The sequence below is a fragment of the Pleurodeles waltl genome, chromosome 6 (genome assembly GCF_031143425.1).
Source record: "Pleurodeles waltl isolate 20211129_DDA chromosome 6, aPleWal1.hap1.20221129, whole genome shotgun sequence".
Taxonomy (NCBI): Eukaryota; Metazoa; Chordata; class Amphibia; order Caudata; family Salamandridae; genus Pleurodeles; species Pleurodeles waltl.
Window position 1 is genome coordinate 784,037,807 of NC_090445.1, and position 22,717 is coordinate 784,060,523.

Genomic DNA, 22,717 nt, shown 5'->3' on the forward strand with positions numbered 1-22,717 from the left:
GTACTTACCTTTGGGGTTTCCTAGTACCACCAGCTTCCCTCTATACATTCTAATTACCTAGGTTGGAGTCCTGTGTTGGCATTCCATTTTTTAGTATATGGTTTGGGCTCCCCCTAGGGTCACTGTTGTCTAACTGCATTTGCACTGTTTTCGATCACTTTCTATGCCTATTTCTGGTAATTAGTGTCTATATTTGGTGTGTTACTTAGAGTTGCCTTTCTCATACCTTGTGGTATTGTGTCACTAAAGTAAAGTACCTTTATTTCTGTAACACTGAGTGTTTTCTTTTATGTGTGTGAGTGCTGTGTGACTACAGTGGTATTGCATGGGCTTTGCACGTCTCCTAGATAAGCCTTGGCTGCTCATCCACAGCTACCTCTAGAGAGCCTGGCTTCTAGACACTGCCTACACTACACCAATAGGGATTACCTAGACCTGGTATAAGTACCTTAGGTACGCACCACACACCAGGCCAGCTTCCTACAGCAAAATTCAGGCAAATAATAAACAAAGCTGCAAAACCGCACTCTTTTCTAGTCAATAAGAACAGTTTGTCCAGCAATCCCATGCATGGATGGTGCTCAAATATTATGAAAGTTTGAAGCCTGCGCCTCACTTAAGTCTCACTTTCCAGGTGCACATAAAAAGAAAAGTGATGGCTGTTCAACCATCTTAGAAATATAGTGATGTAACATCATGCAGACTCTGTGGTTATAAGAAAAAGGATTTAGACATCTAATATGCCTATGAACCTACCTTCATATGGTTCATGTTAAATTGTTTTAAAAAGGCGTTATTGCCGAAGGCATTCATACATGCAGGGGAGCAATAATAAAATCTCTCAATCCATCTAACCCCCAACTGAACACTAAACTGATGAAATATTTATTGATACATTAACTAGCAACTGAATAATTACAGTTAGGGGGAAACCTACAGTGAGCTGGGTTCTGTTCAGTTGATAGTACATCACCTATTGCACTTTACCCGCTGCCTGTCACGTTGATTTTATTGTGTCCTTGTTTTATAAGGAAAATGTCACTTACCCAGTGTACATCTGTTCGTGGCATTAGTCGCTGCAGATTCACATGCTTTGCATAGTCCGCCGTCTGGTGTTGGGTCGGAGTGTTACAAGTTGTTTTTCTTCAAAGAAGTCTTTTCGAGTCACGAGACCGAGGGACTCCTCCTCCTTTGGTTCCATTGCGCATGGGCGTCGACTCCATGTTAGATTGTTTTCCCCCCAGAGGGTGAGGTAGGAGTTGTGTATGCTAGTAATAGTGCCCATGCAATGGAATGAATAAGTATGTACAAAATGAAGATTAAAATAATATATTTACAAATGTACAAATGTTGAAGATTACTTCCAAACGGCTACAGGCTCCCGGGGAAGCGGGTGGGCACATGTGAATCTGCAGCGACTAATGCCACGAACAGATGTACACTGGGTAAGTGACATTTTCCGTTCAGTGGCATGTGTAGCTGCAGATACACATGCTTTGCATAGACTAGTAAGCAGTTATCTCCCCAAAAGCGGTGGTTCAGCCTGTAGGAGTGGAAGTAGTTTGAAATAAAGTTCTTAGTACAGCTTGACCTACTGTAGCTTGTTGTGCAGATAACACATCTACACAGTAGTGCTTAGTAAATGTGTGAGGCGTAGACCATGTTGCTGCCTTACATATTTCGTTCATTGGAATATTTCCTAGAAAGGCCATGGTAGCACCTTTCTTTCTGGTTGAGTGTGCCTTTGGTGTAATAGGCAGCTCTCTTTTTGCTTTAAGATGGCAGGTATTGGATGCACCTAACTATCCACCTGGCTATACCTTGTTTTGATATTGGATTTCCTGTATGAGGTTTTTGAAATGCAATAAATAGTTGTTTTGTTTTCCTAATTAGTTTTGTTCTGTCAATGTAGTACATTAGTGCTCTTTTGATGTCTAATGTATGTAGTGCTCTTTAAGCTATTGAGTCTGGCTGTGGGAAGAACACTGTATTCTACTGTTTGATTTAAGTGGAACGGTGAGATAACCTTTGGTAAGAATTTTGGGTTGGTTCTTAGAACTACCTTATTTTTGTGTATTTGAATAAATGGTTCTTGTATAGTAAACGCCTGAATTTCACTTACTCTTCTTAGAGATGTAATGGCAACGAGAAATGCAACTTTCCACGTTAGTTATTGCATTTCGCAAGAATGCATGGGTTCGAAAGGAGGGCCCATGAGTCTTGTTAAGACAATATTGAGGTTCCATGAAGGAACAGGTGGTGTCCTTGGTGGTATAATTCTCTTTAGTCCTTCCATAAACGCTTTTATGACAGGTATTCTAAATAGGGAAGTTGAATGAGTAATTTGCAGGTATGCAGATATTGCTGCGAGATGTATCTTTATGGAAGAGAAAGCTAGAGTTGACTTTTGAAAATGTAGTAAATACCCTACTACATCTTTTGGAGATGCATGCAATGGTTGAATATGATTATTATGACAGTAACAAACAAATCTTTTCAATTTACTTGCATAGCAGTGTCTAGTGGAAGGTTTTCTAGCTTGTTTTATGACCTCCATACACTCTAGAGTGAGTCCTAAGTGTCCAAATTCTAGGATTTCAGGGGCCAAATCGCTAGATTCAGCGATGCAGGGTTTGGATGCCTGATCTGTTGTTTGTGTTGTGTTAACAGATCTGGCCTGTTGGGTAGTTTGACATGAGGTACTACTGACAGGTCTAGTAGTGTGGTATACCAAGGTTGTCTTGCCCATGTTGGTGCTATCAGTATGAGTTTGAGTTTGTTTTGACTCAATCTGTTTACTAGATATGGAAGGAGAGGGGGAAAAGCGTACGCAAATATCCCTGACCAATTCATCCATAGAGCATTGCCTTGGGATTGCCGGTGTGGGTACCTGGATGCGAAGTTTTGGCATTTTGCGTTTTCTTTTGTTGCAAATAGATCTATTTGAGGCGTTCCCCAAATTTGGAAGTAATTGTTCAGGATTTGGGGGTGAATTTCCCCATTCGTGGACCTGTTGGTGATCCCGAGAGAGATTGTCTGCTAGCTGGTTCTGGATCCCTGGAATAAATTGTGCTATTAGTCGAATGTCGTTGTGAATTGCCCAATGCCATATATTTTGTGTTAGGAGACACAACTGTGTCGAGTGTGTCCCCCCCTGTTTGTTTAAATAATACATTGTCGTCATGTTGTCTGTTTTGACAAGAATGTATTTGTGGGTTATCATGGGTTGGAATGCTTTCAATGCTAGAAATACTGCTAACAGTTCTAGGTGATTTATATGAAACTTTCTTTGATGTACGTCCCATTGTCCTTGGATGCTGTGTTGATTGAGGTGTGCTCCCCACCCTGTCATGGAAGCATCTGTTGTTATCACGTATTGTGGCACTGGGTCTTGGAAAGGCCGCCCTTTGTTCAAATTTGTACTGTTCCACCATAGAAGCGAGATGTATGTTTGGCGGTCTATCAACACCAGATCTAGAAGTTGACCCTGTGCATGTGACCATTGTGATGCTAGGCACTGTTGTAAGGGCCGCATGTGCAATCTTGCGTTGGGACAATGGCTATGCATGAGGACATCATGCCTAGGAGTTTTAATACCATTTTTGCATGTATCTTTTAATTTGGATACATGGCTTGTATCACCTTGTGAAAATTTTGAACCCTTTGTGGACTTGGAGTGGCTATCCCTTTTGTTGTGTTGATTGTCGCTCCTAAGTATTGCTGTGTTTGACACGGCACAAGGTGTGACTTTGCATAGTTGATGGAGAAACCCAGCTTGTAAAGGGTTTGTATAACATAATCTGTGTGGTGTGAACACTTTGTTAGCGAGTTGGTCTTGATTAGCCAATCGTCTAGGTACGGGAACACGTGTATTTGCTGCCTCCTGATGTGTGCAGCTACTACTGCTAGACACTTTGTAAAGACTCTTGGCGCTGTTGTTATTCCGAATGGCAACACTTTGAATTGGTAGTGTATCCCTTTGAATACGAACCTTAGGTATTTCCTGTGCGAGGGATGTATCGGTATATGGAAATACGCATCTTTTAGATCTAATGTTGTCATGTAGTCTTGCTGTTTCAGCAGTGGGATTACGTCTTGTAATGTCACCATGTGAAAGTGGTCTGATTTCATGTAGGTGTTTAGTGTTCTGAGATCTAATATTGGTCTTAGAGTTTTGTCCCTTTTGGGTATTAGAAAGTACAGTGAGTAAACTCCTGTGTTCTTTTGTGGACCTGGTACTAATTCCATTGCGTCTTTTTGCAGTAATGCTTGAACTTCTAGTCCTAGAAGGTCTATATGCTGTTTTGACATATTGTGTGTTTTCGGTGGGACGTTTGGAGGGAGTTGGAGAAATTCTATGCAATAACCATGTTGGATAATTGCTAAGACCCAAGTGTCTGTTGTTATTTCCTCCCAAGATTTGTAGAACTGGCTTAGTCTTCCCTCCACTGGTGTTGTGTGAAGGGGTTGAGTGACCTGTGAGTCACTGCTTGTTTTGAGGGGTTTTTGGACCTTCAAATTTTCCCTGGTTTCTTGGGAATTGGCCCCCTTTGTATTGGCCTCGAAAGCCTCCCCTTTAGTATTGTCCCTTGTAGGTAGGCGGTGTTGTTTGTGAGGTGCTGGCTTGTGTGGCTTGACCTCGAAACCCTCCTCTGAAAGTAGTTTTACAAAATGTGCCAAATGTGCCTCTGCCCTGCGGGGAATAGAGTGCGCCCATGGCTTTAGCTGTATCAGTGTCTTTCTTTAATTTTTCAATTGTAGTGTCCACTTCTGGGCCAAACAATTGTTGTTCATTGAACGGCATATTAAGCACTGCCTGCTGTATCTCGGGTTTGAAGCCGGATGTGTGCAGCCATGCGTGCCTCCTTATTGTTACAGCAGTATTTATTGTTCTTGCAGCTGTATCTGCTGCATCCATAGAAGAATGGATTTGGTTGTTAGATATGTTCTGTCCCTCTTCAACCACTTGTTTTGCCCGTTTTTGGAATTCTTTGGGGAGGTGCTCGATGAGATGCTGCATCTCGTCCCAATGGGCTCTATCATATCGCGCTAGGAGTGCCTGCGAGTTGGCGATGCGCCATTGATTTGCAGCTTGTGCTGCAACCCTTTTCCCCGCTGCATCAAACTTGCGGCTCTCCTTGTCAGGAGGTGGTGCGTCGCCTGATGTGTGTGAGTTGGCTCTTTTACGAGCTGCTCCTACGACAACTGAATCTGGTGTCAGTTGTGATGTAATACAAGCAGGGTCTGTGGGCGGTGCCTTGTATTTCTTCTCCACCCTTAGAGTTATTGCTCTGCTTTTCACTGGCTCCTTAAAAATTTGTTTAGCGTGCCTTAGCATCCCCGGGAGCATAGGAAGGCTTTGATAATTGCTATGGGTGGATGACAGGGTGTTAAAGAGGAAGTCATCCTCGATAGGCTCGGAGTGCAGCGATACATTATGAAACTCTGCTGCCCTAGCTACCACCTGTGCATATGCCGTACTGTCCTCAGGCGGTGAGGGCTTAGTGGGGTACGACTCAGGGCTATTGTCTGATACTGGAGCGTCATAGAGATCCCATGCGTCCTGATCATCTTGGCTCATGGTGGTATGAGCTGGTGATTGTGGCGGAGTCTGTGCCGGTGATATATGAGTTGTCGGTGGTGGAGAGGGTGGTGGAGTTACCTTCTTTACCACTTTTGCTTGTGGTGTCTTGTCTTGGTTTTGGAAATCTAGTTTTCTTTCTGATTGGGGGAAGTGTGCTGATCTTCCCTGTCCCACTTTGTATAAAGATCCGCTTTTGCGTGTGATCTACGTCTGTTTCTTTTAATTCCTCCTCAAATCGGTGTCTTTGTAGTTGGGAGGACAGTGATTGTTCCTCTGAATAGGAACTGGCTCTCGGTTCGGTTGCTGGGCGTTTTGGCACCGAAACCGTGCCTTTTGTTATTTTCGGCTCCGACGAGATTTTTCTCTTTTTCGGCGTCGCACCCTCTCGGTGTCGACCATCTTCGGTGCCGCTGTCTCTGTGTCGACCATCTTCGGTGCCGCTGTCTCTGTGCCGAGCAGCTTCGGTGCCGCTGTCTCTGTGCCGAGCAGCTTCGGTGCCGCTGTCTCTGTGCCGAGCAGCTTCGGTGCCGCTGTCTCTGTGCCGAGCAGCTTCGGTGCCGCTGTCTCTGTGCCGAGCAGCTTCGGTGCCGCTGTCTCTGTGCCGAGCAGCTTCGGTGCCGCTGTCTCTGTGCCGAGCAGCTTCGGTGCCGCTGTCTCTGTGCCGAGCAGCTTCGGTGCCGCTGTCTCTGTGCCGAGCAGCTTCGGTGCCGCTGTCTCTGTGCCGAGCAGCTTCGGTGCCGCTGTCTCTGTGCCGAGCAGCTTCGGTGCCGCTGTCTCTGTGTCGGCCCTTTTCTGCGGCACTTTCTCAGTCCCGAGATTGCTGCGTGCCTGTGTCTCGACCTGAGTCGGACGATCTCGGCACCATCTCGCCCTTCTTCGGTGCCGATGGACGGTCACCTACTTTATGGGTTGAGCCATGGCCTGTTGGCAGTGGCGTCCCCTGGGCTTTGTCTGTTTTTCCGTGTGATGTTTGTTTCGACGTCTTACTCACGGTTTCTTCGACGTCGAATTCTTCGGAATCCGATTCGTGGATGGAGAATGCTTCTTCTTCTCCCTCTTCCTCGAACCTTCGTTGTCCTGTCGGCGTGGACGCCATCTGTAACCTTCTGGCTCTTCGGTCCCGGAGCGTTTTTCTGGACCGAAACGCTCGACAGGCCTCACACGTCTTTTCTTTGTGCTCGGGTGACAGGCACAAGTTACAGACCAAATGTTGGTCTGTATAGGGGTATTTACTGTGGCATTTAGGACAGAATCGGAACGGGGTCCGTTCCATTAGTCTCGATGTTGCACGCGGTCGGGCCGACCAGGCCCCGACGGGGGATCGAGAATACCCCGAAGGGCTACCGGAGCTCTTCAAGATTCGGTGTCGACTCTAATCTAACCCGATACTGAACGAAACAATACCGACGAATTTTCCGTTGATTCTGACTATCTTTCCGACCCGAAACACGGAGCGAAAAGGAACACGACCGAACCCGATGGCGGAAAAAAAACAATCTAACATGGAGTCGACGCCCATGCACAATGGAACCAAAGGAGGAGGAGTCCCTCGGTCTCGTGACTCGAAAAGACTTCTTCGAAGAAAAACAACTTGTAACACTCCGACCCAACACCAGACGGCGGACTATGCAAAGCATGTGTATCTGCAGCTACACATGCCACCGAACATGGTTTTATCCTTTTTAGGGTGAACAACATTCAACTATCAATGGGAAGTGATGTAATTATCAAATTTTAGGGATTTTATACTGCTTATTTTTCATCTGACTGAATTAACTATTGTAGGTAAGAATGTGTGCTGACTACTACTGAAATTACATATTGGTATTATGTGCACTATGGATATTAATAATTGTATGTACATGACTAATATTGTTAGGGTTTTAATTGACTGAACAATAATGAATTTCATTTGATTTGACCTCCATGGTGACAGTATCAGCCACATCCAAAGCCACACCAAAGCACAGCTAACGGTGTCACAGTGGCACCTAACTGTCACTGGAGATCCTTGCCTTCCAAAACCAGTTCTTGTGCCCTCTTGCAATACTGGTCAGGCAGATGCTGCAACAGCTCCTTGATCTTCTTCCAGTTGGGTCTATTGTACTTAGCACAGAGGCCTACTGAGTTAGAGATGCACCAGTGCAAGGCCACAACTATCGTCACTCTCTTTCTCATAGCATCAGTCTGCTTGGTCTCTTTGTCAGGAGGCATATCGTCTCCAGTAACCTGGACTGCTGCTCTCTCTCTCTAGCAGTCATGTACAGCAGGTCAGAAGGGTTCAGTTTGTACTTTTTCTCAATGGGTGTAGTTAACACATGAGATTTGACCGGCTTCTTAAATATTTCAAGGGCAGATTTAACCATGCCCTTGAATGCTGGGAGGTATTGATCAGAATGCTCTGTTTTGGAGAGTGTTTCCATCAGAAGTCATCTTCAGGTGTGGAGTGCATGTTAACTCTATAGGAGGCAACCGGATATTGGATAATGCTGTGGTACGCCGTAGTGTCGTATGCAGTGTAGAGGATCTATCGGAGGGGGGTTAGAGAGGTTCCACATTGTAATCCTTCAAGGAACCTCATGAAGCACCCTAGAAAACCAGGGCAAAATACTCAGCTAGCAAACAGGTGCTTGGGCTGACTTTATCAGAATAAGCCTCTTGGGACCCTTGAGAAGAAGGCCTCTGAATTAATGAAGGAGGTGGTGAAGGTGGAGGAGGAACTGCAGGTTTGTCTTTAGGTCTCTTGGAAGATAAGAGGGCACAGAGGTTTCCAAAAGCTGGACTTCCTCAAAGGCAATTTTCTATTTCTTGGGTAGAACCTCATCCGAAGCCAACATTTTGCCTGTGGTGGATGAATGAAAATTCTCATCTGTCTCTCGTCAAACTCTGACTAAAGATTCTTGAGGATGTGGTGTTTCTAGACCTCGAGGGCGGCAGGCTTTGATACAGACAATTGCATTCACACTGAGGGTGGATGTTGCCTCAGTGCCTTTGGCTTGAATGGTGCAGCCAGCTTTGACAGCTCAGCGCCAATGAACCTCCTCTGGGTCGAGGCAGGTTGAGGACTGAGTCTCTCCTTGGCTCCGAGGCCTTGACTCAGGGTCAACCTATGCTTGAAGGCAATGTCGCACCAGAAAGTGTTGGCAATTTTGGCACATGGCTGAGTGCCCGTGATTGACTCTGACGTGCGGCTGCTTAGGATGGATAGTGAGGGCAGGGGCATCAACAGTACTCTTGCATGGTGCGGTCTTAATGTGTGGACTGGAGCTAACAAAGGTGGGCAGAGCATTCTCTGGAGCCTCTTCCACAAGCTCCCCTTACCCAACTCTGACATATTAGAGCTGATGTTTTGGTGATTTGGCTGGTGGACCAGGAACTTTGGTAACTCACACAGCATCTCCTTTTCTTCTGCACCCATGGGTGGCCCGTGCCAAAAATGTTTGGGGTCCAAAAGATGACAACTGGGCTATCTTGTAGGTCTACTGTCTTGGCACTGCAGTACTGTCCTCCTAATGTGAAATACCAAGCGGCGATTCTCACCGTGTACCTGGAAGAGGCACAAATTGCAGATGGCGTGAAGGTAGGTCAAGGATATTTGGAGTGCCATTGGGGACATCTCTTGAATTCATCTGATCCATCACGTCAGGAGCGTCTTCCTTCTCCAAAGGCAGTCTGGAGCACGTGGTGGCCTGAAGGGCCAAGTAGCCCAATGTCTCGTTGTCAGTAGGATCGAAGGATGAAATCAGAGCCACAAGTCAAAAAAAGCACATCAAAGAGTCTTTTTGTAGTGGGATGGTAGGCAACCGACTGGTGGCTGCAACAGAAACCAACAAACTTTTCATGACCAGAAACAAGGTCAATCATGTTTGAACATGTCTGAACTCTATGGTAGAGAAAAAACAATCTTACAATGGAGTCAGTGACCATGCGCATCTACAACCAGAAGAGTCACTGAGACCTCATGACTTGAAACACTTCTGCGGAGAAGAACAAATTGCAACATCCGTGCCCAACACTAAATGGCAGGAGTATACACAGCATGTGTACCTACTGCGTCACATGCTATAAACATACTTTTCCAAGTCAAACATTTTTTCTCCTCTCCCTGAACTAGGGAGACAGTGTACTGGTCACTGTCGGGTCAAACAGAATATGATAACAAACAAGCCTTTCTTATGCATTCTAAAAAGCTAGCAATCAAACAGTTTTCAGGTTGGCGTTTTTTGCAATTAAGACCCCCATCACATTTTCTGAAGCTTTAAAACTTTAAAAAAAGATTCATCTTCCATTACTGAAATTAATAGAAAGATAGAAGTGCATACGGAGCTGTAGAAACAATAAGCCTCTTTACCTATCTTGTTAATTGCAACAAAATGGCTCTTAAGCGTTCTTCTGAATGTATGAACACCTCTGCTTTTTCTTGTGATAAGGGTGCATCCCATTCACTACAATTCCCTAGGGTATGCTAACAGGTAGGAAGATTATTAATGAAGATCCCTTAACAGAATGCGAAGAAAAGACTACTTACTTGTAACACCAGTCCTCTGTCAAAGGTGTCTCCTTTAAATGCATAAACAAACTGCCCTCCTCCTATGTGGAGCCTCGTAAACAGATGGAAGGGCCTGGACATAAAATCTCATGCAGATGTTGGGTGTATTACATGGTATGCTTATATGGTGTGGTTGTGTGACTTCACCATGTAATATACTTACCTACCACATCAGGACCAGTAGGTTTCGTTTGATAAACTTTAAGCTCAACCCTGGGTAGGTGTGGCTCTGAGCAGTCAGGCTTACACAAAGAAACAAGTGTTAGGCATTAGATAGTAGTAAAACAACTGAAGACTCAGGAAATCCGACACCTGACTGTATTTATATATTTTTAGACACCACAATGAAAAAGCTCCACTGGAGGGTTCCGGAGATATAGCAATTACTGTAGTAAATATGCACTTTTTCACTTCACTGCGAATAAGCACAGAACATTTTGAAAAACGTTTTCAAGATTAACTCTGGAAAGTATCAACATGGTTACTCTGAGTTAATTTAGGCAACCATCTCTGCCAGGGAATCAGTGAGGGGACCAGCAAGATTCAAAGAAAGTTACCTCGGAGAAAGAAGCAGTCTTCAGTTCCAGGCACACTAATCCCTCTTCATATTAAGTGGTCATTTTGCAAGGCAAACAGGATACTGAAGATACTCAGGGATGCTGTGGATTTGATGTGATTGATAGGTATCTTTCTGCAGCTGCTCCTCGGTCCACGAACATGCCACAGAGGTCAACGCACCTCAAAGTCCTCTCAGTAGTACTAGAAGTCCAGTCACCACTGGGCTACTGGTTGCCTGGTATTGCGGTTATGGCCAAATCCTTTTCTGGACAATAACTTGTCTTCTGAGCGACCAGGCTACATTCTTGACGACTCTCTCAGGGCCAGCAGACCCTTGTGCAACTTTGAGAGTCAGGTCAAGGTCTCTGGTACTGAAACACTAGGTTGAAGAGCATGGGCTACCAAATCACCCCAGCAGGCTTCTTCAACTTGGAGTCTCTAGCTTGGGCTGGGCTCCGAAGGCCACTTCTACATGAGCAAGACACAGCAGGCACAGTCCCTTTCCTTTAGTTAGCCACCAGGTTCAGGTACCCTCAGAGGCAAAAAATCAGCAGCATCAGTTCAAAACTTTGGGTGTGACCATACAAAATAGAGGCAATCCCTCACATTACGGTTTTCACCAGACTACATAAATGAAGGGAAAAACATGAAGAGTGAGGCATAAAATAGGCCCCCCAGAAGGGTTTTATCAAAAAAATAAAAAGGTGCCCAGTGTTCTGGAATCCACTAAATATTAAGAGGTGGATACAAGAAGCGAAAGGCTGCTCTTGTGCTACATTCTAGGCTAGTGCAAAACAAGTCATAAAGTAACAGCAGTTTTCTCTATGCTAATCTGTATGCTTAGGACAATTATCTAATCTCGGCAGGAACAAAAGATCACACATCCATAGTGCCCCTCATAAAGATGCCAGATTCTGGCCTCAGGGAGCCTAGCTGTGCTAGTCGTGCAGCCAGTGCAATAGTTTCACGTTGGTGGTGAAGCAGCAGTGCTCCACCTTGTCTTGATAGGAAGCAGGGCTCTAACAAACCCAATTGCCAGCACAGGCATGCATGCTTCTTATAAAGACGGTGGTCGAGCTGGAGGGCTAGTTAGCCTCTGAAGAGAGAAACCTCCAAATAACATACTTTAGGATACTGGGATTTTGTTGCAGCAGTCCCCATTCTTTTTGAATAGTATTTGATGCCTCTGACTTAAGTGCACTGGGTTCCTGCTAACCAGGTCCCCGGTGCCAGTGTTCCTTTCCCAAAACAAGACAACTGGTCACTTGATCCCCAAGTGACCATGCATTTAGCACCTCTGTAAGTCCCTAATAAGTGATATCTATGATACCTAGAGCATAGATACTGAACAGGGTCCCTAAGAGCTGTAGCACAGCTTGTGCCTAGCTAAGGGACCCAGCACCAAACTCATGCATACCACCACTACAGGCTGGTGACAAGGTGCTCTAAGAAGTGAAAACATGACATGGCACACACACTTGTGTGCCATGTACCCTAACACTGCATTTAATATTTGTAAGTCACTCCTACAGCAGGCCTAAGGTAGAGTGCCTTATATTATATGTGAGGACATATAAGCATGAGCAAACATGCTCCTGTTCCGGCCTGTTCAATTACTGACAGTAAAAGTGATCAGGGAAGCCATCTTAAGGTATGTACCGAGCACTGGTCAAAACGAGTTCTCCAGCTACATAGTGGCTTCACTGTAACCTATGATTTTTAGTATCAAATACCTTGTATTAATAAACCCACATCCCTGTCCAGTGTTGGATTTATTAATACATGCACCCAGAGGGTGCCTTGCAGGTGCCCACTGAAAACCTACCAACTACTAGTGTGCTGACTGACTGGTTCCAACCAGCCTGCCACCACATACTAGTTTCTGACCCACTAAGGGTGGGAACTCACGCTCTTATTGCGGCCTGCTCTGGCAAGAGGTGTTAGACACCTCTTCCAAAGTGATGACTTATAAATTAGCATTCCAAGGCAGGAAGCTTCAAAGAGCCCACCAACTTTGGTATGCGAATCTGGCTTCCCTCAGAACTGAGGGGATGCCGAGCCCCTTGACCAGGGTCCACTTGGTGCCTGGACAGGTGGGAAAATTAGCTATGCAGGAGGCGTGTTGCACTTGCATGCTGGGCACACCTCTCGGGTGAGCAGCCTGAACTGAACAAGAAATTAGGAACTCCATCTTATGTGTGGTGGGAATTAGGAATTCTGGGGCAGGGTGTTGCCCACTGCCCAGAAGAAGTGGGCATCTAGGGGGGCATAGTGACCCCAGGGGTAAGTAGCTCATTGCGTACTATCCCTCACTCCACTTAACGCCCCTAAATTGAGTATTTAGGACACCCCCTGATACCAGGACTTTAGATTTCGGTGGACACAAAAGAAGGCATGGACAAAGAAGACTGCTGACCTAAGAACTGAGGAGTATGACTGACTTGGGGCCAACCCTGCCTGATTGCCCTTTGCACCAGATTCTTGAAGAGCAACCGACTCGTCCTGCTGCTGTGCAGACTTCTATAAACCCAGAGGGATGCAAGTGATTTGCCAATTGCCAAAGAAACTCCCTTGGAGTAGAGCAGCTCTTCCCGTGTAGCTGCAGGCACCAAAAAAGCAACACCAATACTTGGTGTACCAGACCCCTTGCAGCAGCCAAGGCTTGTTGTTAGCCAAGACCAGGCACCAACACGGAGGAACATCGACCTGCGCGCTGAGGGGCTTCAAGGGCAGTGAGACCCACATTGTGAGTGATCCAGCTGTCCTGTTGGCCCCTCTGCAGTAGCATCCAAGAGAAAGAGAGAGCCTCTAACCTCTGCCACGGACACCTCAAAGTTCCTCTGCACCAGTGCCCCTGAGCCCGATGGAGGTGACGGTGCCGACAGGGTCCCGAGACCCTCCCAGGCTCAGCCCATCCTTGGGTTTGCCAAGATAAGACTGGTCTTGCAGTCATCGCCGGCAGCCTCTTTGTGCAGGCCTCCTTAACCGCAAGTGCCTCCGGTGTCAGAAACCCGATGCCTCAGGGCACCTCTGCACCCAGCCAGAGAAGGAGAGGACCAAGAGTGTACCCCAAGCATTGTGAGGCCTGAGCCTACTTGTTAGTTCAGCCAGACCGAACTTCCAGTCACCACCTACAGCCCTTTCTGCAGGCCCCCTCCAACAGCGACTCCAGCACCGGATTTAATGCCAAAACACATCACTGCACCCAAGCCCCACAGCCCAACGACCAACAGTGTCTCTACATGACGGAAGATCGAGCCCCCCCTGTGGTTTCCCTCAGACTGACCTCTCACTCCTCTGTACACTCCCCTTGACCCCAATGCCAGCTTGCAGACTCTTCCTAACTGGACCGTTCCCCAATGAAGTGAGTGGGACACCCGATGCCATATCACACCTCTGCACCCAGATGCCACAGAGCCTCCCGAGGTTTCCTGTTGGTGTGGCCCTGGATCTCGCCCCATAATAACCTTAAGTCCTGGAGAACAGACCCGTAAGTTGCTGTTAAGGGCCTGAATGCAGTACATGTTTTTCTCCCACAGGACAACATTGCCGCACCCAAACATTGCAAAGTATTAACTTTTAAAAACTGTAAACATTCATAACTCAAAACGTACTTAACTGAGTCAAATGATATTGGGATCTAAATTCATATAGAAGTATGTATTATTTTTATAAATTGGTGTTGGATTTCTTTGAGTGTGTGTCTCGCTTACTGTCTGTGTTTTGCGAATACAGGATTAGCACTACCCTCTGACATGCCTAACTGCTCACCTGCACTACCACAAAGGAGAGCATTTGGGGTGTCATTTGTGCCTCTGTAATTCCTTTGGGGTTTGCAGGACTCTTTACACAGTGTACCTCTTTTTGGTCCACTATATAAGGAACCAGCTTCCGATACATAGCTTTTTGCCCACTCAACCATATGTACACTGCCCTATGCCCATACGTGCTACTTAAATTTTTTTGTACCTTTCTGCCTTTTTCATTTCTTCTTTTCTTTGTTCATTACCTTCTGAGGCCAACTCCATCCTGTTAACACTACAAAGGACCACTGCAATGCGGTTGCTTTTTAGAAGTGCATGCAAAGCCTTCAGGTGCTATTTACACTATTCTGTGTTTTTTAACTTGTTCTGCCTAAAGTAATTGCCTTCTAATCACCCAAGACCTCAGCTGATCGAAATTCAGGGAGTTTGCCACACAAACATTTCAGAATCTGCCTAGATACCCTGCTCAGGAAGAGCCAAAGAGCAAGGCTAGATTTATTTACTGCTTCTTGCCACTCCGGGTACAAATGCATCACTTGCCTGTGAGCAGTCTATGAATCCCACCGAAGACACTCAGAAAGAGATTGGTAAGGATTCACTCCACGTAAAGGCAACCTTCACAGTGACTGCGTTTCAGCGTTCTGTTCCCAATACACAACATTCAAGCCGTATGCCAGGCCTATAATTCAATACATCATCCTTTCTTATCCGTTCAGCTTCAATTTTCTGCCCTCATGGGTGCCACATATTCAACTGAGTCTGTGTACCAACAGGACAACTGTCTCCGCTTTAGCTCATTCTCTAGTGCTTTTGGGAGAGGTGGAAGTATGGAGAGGGGTTTGGAATTATTGGGTGGGGGTTGTGGGACTATTGGGATGGCGGAAGGTTGCAATCAGTCCTCAGTTCCTGGATTGGGAAAACACTGTCCTGATATGTTTGATATGAAATGGTACTTTATGGACTGGGCTGCCAGGAGCTCTGAGGCTAGATGAAGAATGTCTAGGCTGCTAGCTACACACTTTATCCAAACTCTTATGGAAGATGGAGGGCAAATGCTAAAAGTTAAACATGCCTGCCCATCAGAAGTACAAAACACTTGATGGTTAACATTTAAAAAACTTGAAATACTATTGCGGAACTGAAATAAAAGTGAAGGTGTTGTCAAATGATGGTTCTGACCCTAGATTCACAGGTTGCACACAATGGCATTTGAGATGAATGAAATGTAGAATTAGAGCAGCTTAAAACAGTCTAAGTCTACACAACACACATACACGGTCTGCCTTTTTTTAGGGCATTCTTCACTGAGACAAGTCATAAGCACAAGCTATGGGCATGCCAATATAGTTATGTAATACTGTGTAAATCTCTTAAGGAACACATAAGGGAGATAATGAGTAGGAAGTAATTGTGAATTAGGTTGTTATATGGATTAAGATTTTGTACAATTTCAGTGAGAAAAATATTAATTTGAAGAAATAAGAGAAAAAGGTTCAAAGTATGTAGTGGCACAAAAACCTTATATTGACTTCTACACTTCTTGAAAGTTGAGAAATACTCTAACTGTCCTCACTTCCCAAATACACAATTAAAATATCCAAAGAATATACTAATTGAAGCCTACTTCAATATGAAAGATTTAGATAGCCCCTAATTGCTAAGTCAATTAGATCAGCGTGCTGCATAAAAACATTGACAGAACACTACTAGAGTAGGCTGTAACGAATTGTGAAACAATATGCTGAACTCACATTGGTCTCTGGATATGCAGTGTCTCGAACATCCAGCTTGTTCAGTGGTAGAAATGTCACTTCTCCTGGTAGATTCATTTTATTAAACTCCATTAAAATCTTGGTGCTGACATCATCAGATTCTACAATATGATAGAACAGCCTATGTGAAAAAGCAAAAAAGGTTTTAACAAGAAGCTAATTATTAATAAAATGCTACTTCATGTTTGGCATATGAATGTAGGAATAACTTGCCTATTGTAATACAAGTTGTCAGTATGTTTTAAAGCTCATAAGCACTGCAGATATCCAATTATGTCCGAGATAATAAAAAAAAAAAAGCTTTTTCTCCAAGGGAAAATGGCTTTTTGTAACACCCGTAGACCGGAAACATTCTGATTCTATTTTCAAGTCTTATCCTAGTTAACACTCTTTTAGAAAGGAGAACAGTGCTGAAAAAGCATTTATGCTTACTTTAAAAAAAGATAAAGGCAAAGCTGGAATATACATGACTATCAATGAGGAGGAACTATGCAGCTTGAGCCAGCAGAAAGTTATGTGTCAATTCATTTGACAATAGTGTTAGATCACCATTTAACACACTATATCACTTGACTTCACCAGCAGGCAACTAATGAATTTAACAATAACCATGATGAGGAGAGCTAGTATAACACGGAGTATGTTACGTACCCTGCAAGCATCTATTCAAAATGTGTAATGCTGTAGATTCACATGCTATAATTCCTGCTGCCTTCTAGTGTTGAGCACAGACTCTGCAACTTGTTTTTATCGAGGAAATCTTTTACGGTTGACATTGTGTATCATATCGCCTCCTCCTTGAGGCGTTACACATGTTCAACAGTTCCTTTGTTAGATTATAATGAGGAACTAGTCTGCTAAATCAGCGTTTGGTGTTGAACATGCTGAAATATTTTATGTATATGTGTCACCATCTAATACCTGCTGGGGAGGCGGGAGCGAGCATGCGAACCAGCAGCACTACATGCTATGAATAGATGCTTACAGGGTAAGTAAAATACTCCATTCGCAGCATGTGTTGGCTGCAGATACACATGCTATGCATAGAATGTAAAGCAGTACTCCACTCATGGTGGCTTAGGCATCAAATTGTGCATTTGCCTGAAATAATGTGTGCAAAACTGTTGGTCCCATCACAGCTTCTTGTGTGGCTTGTACGTCCATACAATAGGGTTTTGTGAAAGTGCGTGGGTTTGTCTATGTTGAAGTTTTAAAAATATCTGTTAACAGGATGCCTTAAGACAGCTATTGATGCTCCTTTCTTTCTTGCTGAAGGAGCTCCTGTTGTTGGTAATGTTTTATTTTTTTTATTTTTTGCTTTAATGTAACACATTTGTATACATTTCACTATCCATTTAGGGAATCCTGCTTTTGACATCTGCTTTTGATATGTGATTCTCTTTCCGTGGATAGTTGTTGGGTAGTTGTGTTTTTCTAAATGTGTTTGTCCTTTCCACATAATAGCTAAGGGTAGGTTTATACATCCAGGTTATGCAATGCCCTTTTAGCAATTGTTTCTGGATTAGGAAAGAAGAACTGTAGGTCTAATGTTCTATTTAAATGGAAAGGTAATATAATGTTTCGCAAAAACTTTGGGTTTGTGCGTAGTCTCATTTTGTCTAGGAATACTTGGAAATACAGTTCCTCAGCTGTGACTGCATGATTTTGCAGACTCTTCTCTGTAATAGCAACAAGGAATGCGACTTTCCATGTTAAAAATTGTATTTGGCATTTATGCACAAGTTCAAATAGTGTGGACATTGACTGTGGTAATAATGTTTAAATTCCACACTGGTACAGGAGGTGTACACAGTGAAATGTCTCTTAAGTCCTACCTTGAATGCTTTAAAGACAGGTATACGAAAAAGAGACTGATGTTTCCTGTTTTGTAGGTATGCATCAAATGAAGCTAAATGTGGTCTTATAGATGTGCAAGCCAACTGTGCTTTCTCAAGAAGTAACATACTAGTTGCTGCTCAGATGGTGAGGAAGGGTTTATGTTGTTTGCAGCACAGTAATGCACAAAACGCCTTCATTTTGCAGCAAAACATGACATGACATTGTGGTTGGTCTTCTGGCCTCTTTTAGAATGTCCATACATTCTTGAGGTAATTGACGATTTCCGAATTCTAAGTCCTCGTGAGCCAGATCGCAAGACTGAGTTGTGCTACAGTGAGAGCCCTGTCTCTGCCCATACTATGAATTAATAGATCTGGAATGTTAGGAAGTTTCTCGTGATGTACGAGAAAGTTTTAACAGGGTTGTGTACCATGGTTGACGTGCTCATGTTGGGGCTATGAGTATCATAGTTAGTGACGTCTGAGTTTCCTGACCACGTAAGAAGTGAGTGGCAAAGGTGGAAAACTGTACACCCATATATCCCTGACCAGTTCGTCCATAGTGCATTGCCCTTGGATTGTAGGTGAAGGTGCCTGGATGCAAAGTATTGGCATTCTGCGTTTTCTACAGTGACAAATAAATCTACTGTCAGTGTCCCCCACTGTTGGAAGTATGTTTGTACGAGCTGAGTGTGAATTTCCCCACTCACAGACTTGCTAGGTCCTGCTTACTAGGCCCTTTACAGAGTTCTCCATCCTTGGTAGGTATTGTGCCAGTAGGTGGATGTTGTTTTTGATGGCCTATTTGCATACCATTTGTGCTATCTAAGATAGCTGTAATGAATGGGTCCCTCCTCGTTTTTTGAAAGTAGTACATAGCAGTCATATTGTCTGTGCATAGGAAATTCTTCCCAATTATGCTGAGTAAGAATGCTTTGAGAGCTAACTGTATGGCTATTAGTTCCAGCACATTGATATGGAATGTCTGTTTTGTGGACCTGTGACCCTGTAGTGCAATGTATTCCATGTGAGCACCCCAACTCATGAGTGATGCATCTGTTATTGTCACCTGCGGGATATGGTCTTTGAAGTCTCTTATCCTCTGTGTGTTTCACCACTGCAGTGCCTGATAGACTGGGTGAAACCAACACTAGACCCTCCATGTTCCCCCACTGCTTGTGACCACTGTGATGCTAAGCACTATTGGAAGGGTCCCATGTAGTTTTGCATGTGGTACTTCTAAAATGCAAGATGCAGTCAATCATAGGTGACGATGTGGCTGAAAAATTGCCAGTTGGTGCTGGAGATTGAGAACTCTCTGTGGATTGGGATAAGCTTTTGTTGCAATCAAATTGAGTATGGTTCTAAGGTAAGGCTGTATCTGGAGCGGTTGTAAATGGGATTTGGTTGCATGTGTTGCGAATCAATTTGTGAAATCGGCTGAAAGTATTTTGAGTGTCCTGTAGACATTTTTGTTTGCTGGGACTCTTGATCAGCCAACTGTCCAGATAAGGGAAAACATGCATATTTTCCCTTCGTAGACTTGCAGCTATTACAACCAAGCATTTGGTAAACACCCGTGGGGCTTTGGTCACATTGAATGGAAGCACTTTGAATTGATAATGACGTCCACTTACTACGAAGCATAGGCACTGGTGATGCACCTGGAGGATTAATATATGGAACTATGTGTCCTTCAGATCTAGTGCGGTCATGAAGTCATCCTCCTGTAGTAGGAGTATTACATCCTGTAGTGTTGACATGTGGAGGTGTTCTGAATGGATGTGATAGTAAAGTGGGCTTAAGTCCAGTATGGGGCGCAGCATTGCATCCTTTTTTGGTATTAAGAACCATAGGGAGTATAGTTCCTTCCCTTGATGTTTGAATGGGACAGGTTGTATGGCCCTTTTTTGTAATAACGATTTTATCTCTTCCTTCAACAGGTATAGATGATGAGGACTGAGAGTATGTTTCTTTGGTGAGATAATTGGTGGTTGTGTTTTGAGTTTACGACAAAATCCCTGTTTCACAATGTCTAATACCTACAGTCGGATGAGATTTGTGGCCACAACTGATGGAACGGTTGTAGCCTTCTCCTGACAGGTAATGTGATCAGGAGGAATAGTTGGCAAGTCACTGTTTTGAGGTAATTGCTCCCTTTGTAGGTGTTCCTCTACCTTTTACTAAACCACTTTTGTAGTTTCCACGGCCAGACTGTTGTGGTATTGCTGGTGCTGTTGTTGGCAAATTGGGGTCTCTTGAGTGTCACACTCTGAGGCCCCTCTGTTTTGGTACCTCTAAAAGGGCTGATGTTTTGGGGTGCCTGTCTGTAAGACACCCATTGATTTGGCAGTTTGTGTCCTATTTTAATTTTTCAGGTTGGGTGTCAAACTATGGAGCAAAGAGATTAACTGGAATGTTCAAAATATGCTGCTGAGAGTCTCGGAGAACAGTAGGGTGGGAAAGCAAGATGGCAGCCAGCTGATCCGATCATAATGCAGCTCTCGGTTCAGTCTCCCAGAAGATCGAACACGCCGGTGGAAGAGCAATAGACTGGCCGCCCAGTGTACTATGCTACCCGATCTGGTTATGGGGCTCGTGAGCGCGTTTCAGGAAAGGCACCATGGAAGGGCTCGTTCTTTCTCCATCTTCTATCGCTGCAAGTACCTCCTCCATTGCCACTCTCCTCCCCCGTGCCTCAATGCCTTGCCCTGATTTCAACAGTTTAATCACACTAGTAAGGACAGAAAACTTCACATTAGGAAGGGAAAGAAAGTCTGGTCTGACCTAGTCAGTAAAAAGCATTTCTTTACCTTATCAAATGGTACAGAGTGATCTGACGGAGATTCCATGTTGACCTCTGACTCTAGTGACCAGGCCTTAATGGATGAGTTCCAGGGTAGAATGATGTCCCACCCCAGCAAGATGGGTAAAAACAACAAACAGATGGCAGCCAATGGGAAAGATTTAAAATGGGATTATTCCACAACAGACCACTTTGCAGGTGATCTACCTGGAGCCTCCTGTGAGATGTATAGTTCTAACCAACCCCACACCCAGGAAGTGATTTATCAGTGTATCATGTCCCATAGAGAAGAAACAGGGCTTGACAGACAAGGGTCTAGATGGCCACTCATAAGCTACAAGGGGCAGGACATAAAGCTGCAAAGTCCTGTGCCACCATAGGTGAATGGCTGTCAGATCTGGAGGCTCCGATGACGGCTCCTGAGGCAAACTTAGCTGGGGCCAAGGCTCAGGTGGAGGCACATGAGGCCCAGCTTAAAACTCTTCAACTGAAACTTGAGGATCAAGGAAACTGGCAGTGTCAGAACAACCTGCGGGTCCTAGGTGTAGCTGAAGGTAAAGAAGGCTCAGATACCGGACTCTTCATTGTGGAATTGTTCTAAAAGGCCTTCCCTGAACTGGTGGACTGGAAAAGGCCCCAAGAGATTCAACGGACACAGAGTCCCTCAAGTATTGAAACGGCCTAAGTCAAACACAGAAAAATCTAGGACAATACTGGTCTATATTAGAATTTCTTGTTACGTCAGGCTGACTATGAGAAAAGCAAGGCAAGATGCCAAGAGAACAATCGAGGATGGTTGTTTTTTTGGTTAAACCAGATTTCTGCCACTTCACAGTGGAACGAAGGTGGCGCCTCCAACAACTTATCAGATCAATCCAGGAAAAAGGGGCACAGCCCTTTCTACTAAATCCAGCACGCTTGAAGGTGGTTTGGAACAATAGTCAGCAGATGTTTACATCCCAGGTTAAAGCAGAGGAATCTTTGGACAACATATGACGTGATTTATTTGTATTGAACATTTGTTTTCATACTGTAGTGTTCACGCTAGGACCGGGTTTGGTGTTCACACTGGGTCTGGGTGGGGAGGCAGCACACATCTTATCAGACCTATCGTTGGTCTGTTTGCTTCTCTTGTGGCTGGTGGGAGGGATGATGATGATGATGATGGACACGGGTTGGTTCTGGCTAGAAGTGGGGGGAAGTTGGGTGGTAAGGCTGGGAGGGGCAAAGTATAGGTAAGAAGGAGGGGCAGAGAGTCATGTGGAACAGGCGGCAGGTAAATTTTACAGATATGAGTTATGCAGTCAGAAATATATGTTTTATAGCTGCGAAAACCTACAGTCTCTTCAGAAAGGAACAGAGCTATATTGGCATTGATATCTGGGAAAGATTCACATTCCTCTAACTATGATGCTTCTTGGGTACGATCAATGTTTTGAGGGGGAGCTAACCCAGGTGTACTCTCTCTCTACATTTCATTGGCCATAGCTCACCTCCTTATCACAACTGCCTGGAAAAACAGGGAACCTCCCACAGTTCGCCTTCACGTTGGGCGTTTGCTGGTCGTATACAATCAAGAGAGATCATTATATAATTGTAAGGGGAAACAAGCTAAGAGTCACAGGAAATCAATCTGACTCGCACTGACTAGCTGGCTCTTCCAAAAATTCTGACGTGAAGACTGGTTGGTGGTTACATAGAATTAGATAGAAGGTGCACTGATGTTGTTTCAATGTTTTCTGTATTATTATTATCTGCATCTATATTCAGGTGTCAAGTAATAAATGTACTGTACTGACCTGAATGCTGCCGTTTACTGTTGCTGGATTCTCCTGGCTAGTGTAAA

At 44.5% G+C, this 22,717-nt stretch overlaps 1 protein-coding gene across 1 annotated transcript in view; it reads right to left on the reverse strand.

Annotated features, from left to right (window-relative positions):
* SMC3 (structural maintenance of chromosomes 3) overlaps window positions 1-22,717 on the reverse strand; it is an 849,197-nt gene that overhangs the window by 508,033 nt on the left and 318,447 nt on the right. Inside the window, exon 17 of the mRNA XM_069239408.1 lies at window positions 16,207-16,348. Coding sequence (XP_069095509.1) covers window positions 16,207-16,348 — 142 coding nt within the window. The remainder of the gene's footprint in view (window positions 1-16,206; window positions 16,349-22,717) is intronic.